The sequence below is a fragment of the Sinocyclocheilus rhinocerous genome, unplaced genomic scaffold (genome assembly GCF_001515625.1).
Source record: "Sinocyclocheilus rhinocerous isolate Xijiao unplaced genomic scaffold, SAMN03320098_v1.1 scaffold335, whole genome shotgun sequence".
NCBI lineage: Eukaryota > Metazoa > Chordata > Actinopteri > Cypriniformes > Cyprinidae > Sinocyclocheilus > Sinocyclocheilus rhinocerous.
Genome location: NW_015659708.1, coordinates 467,148 through 478,708, shown reverse-complemented (window position 1 = coordinate 478,708; position 11,561 = coordinate 467,148). Strand labels below are relative to the sequence as shown.

General features: G+C 36.8%; 1 protein-coding gene across 2 annotated transcripts; it reads left to right on the top strand.

Annotated features, from left to right (window-relative positions):
• Positions 1-838: 838 nt before the first annotated feature.
• LOC107724111 (voltage-dependent calcium channel gamma-4 subunit-like) lies at positions 839-10,857 on the top strand. 2 transcript variants are annotated; one of them, XM_016532902.1, is made up of 6 exons: positions 839-902; positions 3,674-3,966; positions 5,564-5,791; positions 8,512-8,595; positions 8,737-8,877; positions 9,693-10,857. In XM_016532902.1, the coding sequence occupies exons 2-6, from the start codon at positions 3,936-3,938 to the stop codon at positions 10,478-10,480; spliced, it is 1,272 nt and encodes a 423-aa protein (XP_016388388.1). In that variant the 5' UTR covers positions 839-902; positions 3,674-3,935; the 3' UTR covers positions 10,481-10,857. The 2 variants fall into 2 exon arrangements, with proteins under 2 accessions (XP_016388388.1, XP_016388389.1); XM_016532903.1 differs by lacking the exon at positions 839-902 and adding an exon at positions 3,526-3,542.
• The last annotated feature ends 704 nt before the right edge of the window (positions 10,858-11,561 follow it).

Here is an 11,561-nt window from a genome sequence, read left to right as displayed (position 1 = left end):
ATATCTTTAATAATTTCTTATGGGGGTTCATTATGCCTTTTCAGGGATCCAAAGCCCACCACCTGCTTATCGATATCAGATGATGTTTTATCCCCTTAATGTGAGTTACAAAACCATATGTCACCTGATATAGCAAATGTTCTCTTTACAAATATTTTAGGTGGATTTACTTCAAATATTGTGTAAAATATGTGGGACCTTTGCAATTTTGTATATGCTTTAATTGCTATCTGATCTTAGAGTTCACTACAAATAGGCTGAATTATGGATCTTATTCAGGGTAGGTGTCATATTTTTTCACAAATGAATAGAAGGCTGTGAGGGAAAATGCAAATAAATATGACACAGGGGTAAATTCGGGTAAATTAGGACACGTTTTGTCATTGAGATGACTGGGACAAAATGTCCCAATCAACCTGAACTCACCCTACCCTAAATAAGGTGCATTCTGACCAAAACATGTCAGATAGACTGTAAATAATCATTGCCCTCATTAGCCATATTAAACTCTCTTTCCCTTTAAGGTTTTTAATTCCTTGAAAGTGTGTCACATAATGAAACAATCCAAAAAATTACAAAGAAAATGTTATGTGCCATTTTAAAACCTAAGGCTAAGTCTGAGATGGTCAAGCAGCCTACAGTCGGTCAATTCTTCACTCTCTGACAGAATCTGTATGCTTTGTTCGATTAGCTCGGGTCTGTCATCCTGCAGACCTGTTCCTAGAGAACTGTGATTTGTCTCTTGATCAATATTAAGCAAGTCCTGTCGGTTAATTCCTGCTTCACCATCGTTTATTCGTATCACAACTGTCTCTTAACGCCCCCTCATTCACCGCCTCTACAGAGCCGCCTCAAAGAATTACGACCAAAAAGTAACAGGGATACATGTCTAAACTGCAAAGGTAAGGCGAGAAAACGTCAAGCAGTTACATTTTATGCGATTTGACTCAATTTGTACAACACATAGCCTGTTTATTTATAGAATTTCAGAAATGAATCGTGGAATTTAACGGACGCTCTGTGGTCGCTTTACTTGACGCGCGAAAGCTTCAGTCGATTGTTAAGCGCTTCATTCGAATCAGTTTTTGTGTTATTTATGTATTGTTATTAAGAACGTGTTTTATGCTGTTTTTATACCCAGTTGTTTGTGAACATTGTGAAATTGCTAAATCGTTTGACTCGCGTCTCGATGGCAGATGCGCGAGCCTAATGGAGACGCGCGCGGACTGAACGCTTCTAGTAACGCTCTCAGGAGAAACATCTGTCAGTCATTTTGATAGCTGAGGGGGAGCAGTCATTGGTTTTATGTTGTATGATCCCCTTTAAGGCGAAAACAACAAATCATTGATCGAATGAAGGTCCGCTGGCACTGCAATATCGCTACGTGTTGCTCTAGTGGTACTGACCTATACAAACAAGAGATGTTAATTGACACTTTATACTTGACAATTTAGGCGATAAATTACATTTATACCCGTATATTAGGCTATATCATTATAAATGGGTAAGTCTACCTTAAAATGATTGGATGCTTCTTCATTCCTTTCTTCATTTATTCATTCGTTCAAAAAACGCAAATGTCTCTTGGTGCTCATTAACCTAGTGCCAATGCGTGTTAATGAAAATGCGGTCACTTTAAATGGCTCTAAATGCCTTTATATGTGACAACAGCAATAATGAAAGCAATGGAAACTGGCTGCATGTGCAGTTTAAATCACTGGTTTATAGAGGTTTATTACTCTTGTTGTATGAGATAGGCAAGGTTGAACCGTGCCTGCAAAGCGTTTGAATCCTCTGTTGTTTCTATCAGACATGACACATGGTTGCCACGTTATGTGAATGTTTCACTGCTGGGAGGCCATTAATGCCCTACAGAAGCTCATTCATATGTATCATTGAAACACTAGCTTGCCTTTTCTCCACAGACTTGGCTAATATGTGGCCAGAGGGTACCCTGCTGTTTAGTGCCTCGAAGTATTTTTTATAGTATTTCAGTATTTGTTATATTAGAAAAAAAATCTTTAAAGTTATCATTGTAATTGTAGCCTAATAATAATATGTATAATAATGCATAGTAATACATATGAATGGAATTTTTATTAGGATCTTTGAGTCCAAAAGTGTTGTGAGCAAAAACTGCATGAACTGTAATCAGATCAAGTAAAATATTATTTTTTACAAATATTTATTTAGTTAAAGGTATAATAATAATAATAATAATAATAATAATAGTTATTATTATTATTATGAAATTCATTACATGTAAGAAATTTTCAATAAAAGAGACAGAAGGTCAAAATGCATATATTATCACTTTTTATATTATAAATTAAAATATTGATTTAGGCATAATAACAATAAAGTTATGTTATTATGAATTAATTATTATTGTATTTTTCTTATGTATGATTCTATATAAAATCTTATTTTATTGTTTTCTGTCACCAGGGTATATTATTCTTTTTTTTCTTTCTTCTTTTTTTCATATTAAATGTATGTAGGTGTGAGATGTTTCCATTAGGATCTTTGCAGAGACCAAAAGTTTTGTGAGCAAAAACTGCATGCACTTTAATTATATTACATAATAAATTAAAATATGATTTTAAAAGGTTTGTGTTTATATAGTGACAGATATGATCTTCCTCTTCTTCTTAATCATATTCTTGTTAAATTCAGTACATGCATAATATATGTGTAAGAAATTTCTTAATAAAAGTTGCCTTAAAGTTGCTTTAATTTATTATATCAATATTTGTACATTAGAAATTAAAACCCTTATTTTGGCATATAACAATAATAATATTTCAATTATTTATTCAGTATCTAATATTTTTATTTTAGACTTCATTGTCTCCTTCCACGTTTTTCTATATCTATCTATCTATCTATCTATCTATCTATCTATCTATCTATCTATCTATACACACACACACACACACACACACATGAATAAATGTATGTAGGTGTGAGAACTTTTCATTTGTATAGTTCTGGAGGACTTTTCATGTGTTTATCTGATGGCATTTATCATCCTTTGTGTGTGTTCAGCTGTGGTGTTTGTTACCATTTGGTTTCCAGTTTCTGAGAATGGGCATGAGTGACAAGACTCTGAACATACAGAACAGAACTCTAAGTAACCGCCTATTAGAGTCTGAACTCGTCATGGGGGGACAGATCAACTGTCCTCGCTGTGCATGTCATTACCACATCACCATACGGCCAGAAAAGAGCGCTGATCGAAGCCACCCGCCAGGTGCGTTCTGAACATCCATGACAGTCGAGGGTTTGGCAAATCACTAGGTATGTTATGATGAATACCCCCCCCCCACACACACACTAGCATCACCTCACTCACTAACATCACACACACCATCCTGTTCTGTTCTCGACTTCAGAATGCGCTGTTGCCATGGTGACAGAATGGCGCACGCTCTGTCTTGCTTTCTCTCTATTCTCTTTTTCTTTATATATCCCTCGCTCTTCCCGCGGATGTATAGGCGACGTAACAATCTAGATTCACCGCTCACCTGGATCAAATACATGTACTGCTGTCATGATAATGATCATTTAATGGCAAGAATGCAACCTCAAGCTGTTTTTTCTTTCCTCCAGCGTGCACCTTAAACATGTTCTGTCTCTTTCAGCTCTGTTCTCGTCGTTTGTTTCTCCTCAGGAGGAGAAGCAGTAGGATTCCTGCCATGAAATCTCTCTAAGAGGAGAAAAGCAGCAAAACCTAGAAAATCTACACCCACCCACGGGCAGGAGAGAGAAAGAAAGAAAGAAAGAAAGAAAGAGAGAGAGAGCGAGAGAGAGAGTGAGCGGAGGGGAGCGTGAAAGAGGGGGGGAATAAAGAGCGAGGGATAACAGTCGATGGATGCTGCTTGGACGCTCTGGTCGGTACAATCTTTAGTGACAAGGACCGGAGAGCTGCAGGGATGGATGGGAAGGGAAGACACATTCCTCCAGGTAATCGGATCTCATTAATGGCCGCCGGTGCTGTGAGACCACCGTGTCTCATGCTTGTTGTCATGTTTAGTGAAATGCTCTTGAGTGAGAGTCTGAATGAGTTCCGCTGGATGACGGCATCATTTTCAGCTTGCTGTTGTCTTACCGAGGAACTTTCTTGCAGACGACTTCAGATCTCCAAAAGTGTTCATTGTCAGTCTTCGTTTATGCGTTCTGCTTGGTTTCTCATGATTGAGTTCATTGTGTTCGTTTGTTACTCAACTCTCTATTTGGAATACTTGATTGGTCAATTGTGGAAACTGAGCTGTAAAATGTTTTTGTATAATATTTGACTGTTGTCCATGGTAACATGCCAGTTGCTACTTTCATGTCACTCAGATTGAAGACATTGCTATATTGTAATGAAACATTTGAGCTAACTAATCAAAATAACCTTGAATTTCAGAAAATAATACGTATATATATATATAGAGAGAGAGAGAGAGAGAGAGAGAGAGTGAGTGTTGTTGCACATTGTAATCAACTAATAAAAAATATAATAATCATTCAAATCACTCAGTATTTCATATCCACATTTATTTTTTAGTAAGTATCAATTTAATAAGTAGCATTAATGTACAGTCAGCTGGACATTATTGCAAAAGTTTAGCGTTTATATTTTTTGATAATTACTAGCTGTTGAGATTCTATATATATAATTTATTTTATTTTATTTTTTATATAGAATATATAGAATATTTAATATATATATTTTTAGCTATTTTTTTTTTCATGTCAATGAATAATTTGGTTCTTTTTGAATTTGCACAAAAATGAAGATTCAACTGTCCATAGTTAGGAAATGGTGGCCATGTATATTCAATCTAATTTGTATCACTGTTACCGAAATCATTTTTTTAAGTGTTGTATTAAACACAAAACGTCAGTCACATGATCGCACTCATATGCTCTGTAATATAGCACTGTCTGAGAACTATTTTAGATTCACTGAACAGAGATTTTGGTTCAACTATTTATTTTTTGCGGTAAACATTCACTGGACATATTTAGCTTTATTATCAGAAACAACCTACTGCAAGGAAGCAATGGACCATATCCCTAAATATCTTTCGTCCAGAACAACATGCTTGAACTGCTCCTTATAAAAGATCTATCCATGCAAAGAAATGCTCAGTTACAACTGTCTCGTGACTGTTCACAATTACTGCCTGGCAACTACGTGCCCAGTGGGACTGTGAGCAGTTTGGTTATGATCTAAAAGCTATGACCTTTTTGACCTCTCTATTTCTTTAAGGTATATTCAGATGTTGCTTTGGCATTTGCTCATGATCTTAGTAACCTATATTTGGACAGGCTGATGTCATTTGTGCATCTTGGCTCCGAATGTCCTCACAAAATGCAACTGATCTCCCAACACTCGATATGTCCTGCAGGATCACACATTCATCTCATCTACTTCTTGTAACCTTGGGCTCCGATTGCAATCTTTCTTCATGTTTTTTATTCATACCCAATTTTAACACTGTCCACTTCACCCAGCTTTCTGTTCACACTCTCTTAGCCGCTCATTTAACCGTGTCTCTGTTCCCGACTCCAGCCATGGTGTGGTGCGAGCGGGGAATTCAGGTGCTTCTCACCACTGTGGGAGCATTCGCAGCCTTCGCCTTGATGACCGTGGCCATTGGCACGGACTACTGGCTGTACGCTCGAGCCTTTATCTGCAACAGCACTGCCAACTCCTCTCAGGATGACCCCCACAACAAGGACAAGAAAGATCCTGGAGCCCTCACCCACTCCGGCCTCTGGAGGATTTGCTGCCTGGAAGGTAAGTGAGCGGCTGTGTTTGTGTGTGGGGGCGAAGGAATGGGCCATGTATGTATGTATGGAGGAAATGATGCATGAAGGAGGTCCCCACCTGTGCAGTTTGTGAAAGTGATTCATGGAAGTTATATTGCAGAAGGAGAAATGGTTGGATTTGAGATTGTGTTATACGGTCTGGACGACCGACCTTACATTTGAGTTCTTTTTTGCAGCTCTGTTTTGATCAATGCCACTTAATAGACATTTTTAGAGGAGCAGTTCAAGTGCTCAAGAGCTTTTTCAAGTGCATTTTATGAATAACCATGAATGAACCTGTTGTGAAAGATAGTTGCGGTCAGTAAGATGCATTTATTTGATCAAAAATACAGTAAATCAGTAATATTGTGAAAATATTTTTACATTTTCAGGAGCCATAATTCTAGTCTTCAGTGTCACACGATCCTTCAAAAATCATTCTAATATGCTGATTTGATGATTAAGAAACATTTATTATTATTATTATTAATGTTAAAATGTTTTGTGAAAACCAAGATTTTCTCCCCCAGGATTCTTTAATAAAAAGAAAGAATTTTCATTTATTTGAAATAGAAATCTTTTGTAACATTGTAAAAATCTTCAGTGTTACTTTTCATCAATTTAATGTATCCTTGCTGAATAAAAGTATTAATGTCCTAAATTAAAAGTACTGCTCCCAATTCTATAATTTTACCATTATTTATTTTTTCAGTCTTTTACGACATTTAAATTGCAATTTAAAAGAAATCAGAATCAAATCGTTGCAGAATTAAGCAGTGAGGTGACAAAATTCACAAAATAACATGGCCTCAAATGCCTTATTCGTTTTGCAAAACGACTACAAAATACTAAAAATATTAAGGACACAAATTCTCTTTGAAATTTTATCACATGATCACAATCAGTCTACAAATGTCAACTTGCGATTCAATTTTGGCTTCCACGTGAAAGCATTTTTTTCTCCATTAGGATCTGTTTCTTCCTGACTGCAGTCATATTTATTCACTCTTAAAAAAAACTTATGTTAGCACATGAAATACATTTTTTAGATTTAGGAAGCTTGTTGTTACAGAGGAAACAACACCAGGGCACTGAGTCAGAACCCTAACACAAACTGATTTCACTGTCTAGCTTTAGGGTTACTTTAAAGTTATCAAAAGCATTGTGGGAAGCGCTGCCTCCAGATCCTTTTAACCATTGCGCTCTGCAATGCAGGGTATCCATGTTAAGCTAGTTGTTTTAACAGTAGTTGCTCTAGCCAGGTCTCAAGAGACAGGTTTGAAACAAAAATGGGCTGTATTGTTTCCATTTGCATTAGAAACCTAGAAGAGTGCATGTCAATGGCTATGATTATGTGGTGAGTCATCGCAGGTCAAAGGTGCCATGCTGCTCTCTCGTTGCATTTGCAGCATAATCAAACCAGACAAAAACAAAGTCATTTTGACTTATTATTGCTCACTTTGGTTCTCTGCTTTATATAGCACAAACTGATCTGTTTTTTAAGGGAAATTCTTTACTAATAGTGTTTCTTACAAAATGGCACTGTCCACTATATATGTGACCCTGGACCACAAAACCAAGGTCATTTTTTTGAAATGGAGAATTATACATCATCTAAAAGCTCAATAAATAGCTTTCCATTGATGTATGGTTTTGTTAGGATAGGACAATATTTGGCCGAGATACAAATATTTGAAAATCTGAGGGTAATACTGAGAAAATCGCCTTTAAAGTTGTCCAAATGAAGTCCTTAGCAATGCATATTACTGATCAAAAATTAAGTTTTGATATATTTACGGTAAGAAATTTACAAAATATCTTCATGGAACATGATATTTACTTAATATCCTAATGATTTTTGGCATAAAAGAAAAGTCGATAATTTTGACCCATACAATGTATTGTTGGCTATTGCTACAAATATACCCGTGCTACTTATGACTGGTTTTGTTAAAATATTAATACTTTTTGCAATAAGAATTCTGTTGCAAAAGCCTCTACACATAAGTGTCATATTTCACTTTTCGGACTGTTTTTAATAGATTTTTAATAGAATTAGATTTTAATAGAATTAAATTTTTTTAAACTAATTTATTTATTTATTTACCATGGCACTGTAGATTCTGTGTTCCCAGTGAAAACCCAAAGGTAAAACAGTTTCATAGAAATATTAATGCCTTCTTGGTCATCCTTATATACTAGAAAAGCAAAAATAGGAATAAAATAGGGGGGGTTCACACAGAATTCTCCAAGATTCTTGGCACACAAAGGCATTAAACATTCTCGTTTGCCATCTTGTAGCATGAAGTGAAAACAGGAAGCACTGGGAGACACTGGGCATATGCAGTGCATCAACATGTTGTCTAAAGTGAATGGTTTATATCACACAGGAGAGCACTGCATGACGCCTTTGACCTGGGGTGACTCACAGCCATTGACATCTACTCTGAATCCATTTCCAACAAAACACCTCACCGACTGTTTGACTGAACTCCATTCAGACACCTTTTTTTTTCTTTTAGCCTTTTGTCAGTTTTATTTATAGGGATATTGAGAAATAAGACAGGAAATGATTAGGGGAGACTGGACTGGGCAATGTTGCAGGCTGAACTCAAACAAAGTTACCCAAGCAAGTGTTGCGTCACCCATTTATTTTAGTTTGTTCAGAATTGACACTTTTGAATGATCTCTCTCTTTGATTCTCTTTAGGATTGAAGAGAGGAGTATGTTCCCAGATTAATCATTTCCCAGAGGATGCTGATTATGATCAGGATGCTGCAGAGTACCTTTTACGTGAGTCAGGAGTGTTGATTTGTGCATGTTTTATGGACTATAACTGATTTTTACATTATAAACACAGGGGTATGGGAAAAACCAATGCATCTGAACTTATGTTTTTTGACATTTTTTGTTTGTTTTATTTTATCTTCTCAGGCGTAGTCAGGGCCTCCAGTATATTTCCTATCCTCAGTGCCATATTATTGCTGCTAGGTGGAGTGTGTGTGGCTTCTAGTCGGTTCTACAAGACCAAAAGACACATCATTTTGGGAGCAGGCATTTTGTTTGTAGTGGCAGGTAATATGTCTCATAGTTGTAGAATCCTAATTTACAGTCATTTGTGATGGGGTGAATTCACTAAACTTTTTTGACACTTTTGTGTGCCGTATTTCCATGTCTTATTCACTAATTACCTACAATCCAGCAAATTATATCAGTGTTGTTTTTATTAACTAGAACTTCTGTAAAACTAAAGCTATTGAAAATATTTTCGTTAATTAAATAAAAAATTTATATTAGATAAAAAAACTTAAAAATGTTGCATTGGCAAGTAACTGAAATAAGTTGAAGTACTAAAATTACTAAAAATAAATGAAATTTTAAAAAGTTAAAAAGCTTACTAAAAATGATAAAAACAACAAAATTACAAACATTTTAACTAAAACTAAAATGAAACTTAAAATATAAAAATAATTTAATTCAAAATGTTAATAAATACTATTAGTATATAAATAATAGTAAAATAACAATGATTTAAATGTCTTGTTTTTATATTAAAAATAAAAAATGTCATTATTTAAGTCAAAGTATTAAATGTTAAAAATAATTAAATGTCAACATTTAATCCGTTGTCATTCTTTTCAGAAAATCACACCTAATTTCTATGCAAACTAAGTTTATTATAGCACATTATTCAAGTCAGCGCTATTAGCCTGGTGTAATTTATATTTGGCTGTCATGATTAGAGATTTTATAAACAGAATTTAGTTTCAACAAACTACGGCACCAACAGGTGTGAATTCACCCCAAAGTGTTTAAATCCTTGCTTTGTATTAAAAATAAAACTGCTGACCAAACAAGCAAAAAATACATTTTGTCTTGAATTGATCCAGGCCTGAGCAACATCATAGGTGTCATTGTATACATCTCGGCGGCGCTCAGCGACATCTCTCCCAAAAAGGACGAGGACAAGAAGTGGCACTACTCCTACGGCTGGTCCTTCTACTTCGGCGGCCTGTCGTTCATCCTGGCGGAAGTGGTGGGCGTGCTGGCCGTCAACATCTACATCGAGCGCAACAAAGAACTGCGCTGCCGCTCGCGCACCGACCTCTTCCGCAGCACGACCTCAGCCGTGTTACGCCTGCCGGGATACCGCTTCCGGCGGCGTTCCTCCCGCTCCAGCTCGCGGTCCACAGCGGAGCCGACCCGCTCCCGCGAGCAGTCCCCCACCTCCGCCATCTCTCCCAAGAACTTCGGCCCGCCCCTGGCCACCGGCCCGCCGCCCTTTTCGGTAGCCACGCTTCCCAATCCGCACACGCACTCCGGAGGAGGCATGGGGGATATATCCATGTACACGCTCGGCAGGGAAGGTAAGCCGCCCATGTATGGTACAGTCGACCGTGCCACGCTCTACCAGCTGCACAATTACTTTCCGACGAAGGAGGGCGGCGGCGGAGCGCTCATGACGGGAACGCTGCCTTCTCTCTCCAAGTCGAACCTGGCTGCGTCGACCAACGCCACCCTCAACACCTCGTCTTCCTCCGGCCCCCAGCAGGCGCCGCTGTCTGCCGGCTCCTCCGCCACCATGGAGAGGGATCGAGGGCTGGGAACCTTGGATCGGCTTGGTAAAGGAGACAGTTCAAACACTAACACTCTCAACAGGAGAACAACACCTGTGTAACGAAAGGTTGGAGGGGGGAGGGAAGAGAGTGGCGGGGAAAACAAGCGATTACATGAACTGGAAGTAAAGGGGGAGGGAAAAAAAGAGCAAGAAAGGGCTGAGAAACAAAACAAGGTCCGCTTGCAAGACGACAAAGAAGTGAATAAGAAGGCAATACATCCTCTTTTTCCTCGTTTTTGAACATGGTGACTTGAGTAACAGAATTCCATCCGCACTCCTTATTGATTCATGTTGAAATACTCGATGTGTGTGATGGTGATCTTTCAGTTCTTCGAGCTCTTTCAATTCCAGTGCTTTATCATCCGATTATGTCTGTAACTTATTTAGCATTCCAATATAGTTGATGTTTTTCTTTTTTATTATGCTAATTGTTTTTGCTGGGTTAACTTATACATTATACATTTTTATCAAGTTATTTTGTTTTTGCACAATTATCCATTTTTATTTATTTCCTCTTGATTGATAAACTCAAACTGTGATTTCTTTCTTGCACATGTTGACACTATATTTCACGATGTCATTCAGTGTCAAGCATGTGTTAATTCTGCGAGAGTGTGACGACTATTATTATTATTATGATGACATTTTTTAGTTTTTACAAAGATTGTTAATATTTAGATCTGTGGAATCTTTCATTGTAACCGTAAGTGTACAAATAGTTAGTCTTCATATAAATATATTTGATTTATTTATCATATTAACAGTCTTAATATTGTTACGATGGGATAATAATTATAATGAACTACTTTTGAGACTGAAAGTCAAAAAGGTGAAAAAGAAAGAGACAGAATACAGAAGTGAAAGGCATTCATTCCAGGGGAGCAATACGTATACCTAAAAAACCTCACCAGAAAAGACAAAAAAATCTATTAAATATATAGTATATTATGAATATAAATATATATATAAAATTGTGTGTGCGTGTGTGTGGAAAAACTTTTTTGGTAAAATAAAATATATTCTATGAATGTGTAAAACTGAGATCTATGTGCATACTGTTAGCAGTTTTGACTGCAGCATATTATTTTCATGTTTATTTGTAACTTTGTATGCATGATTCATACCTAATATATGATATATT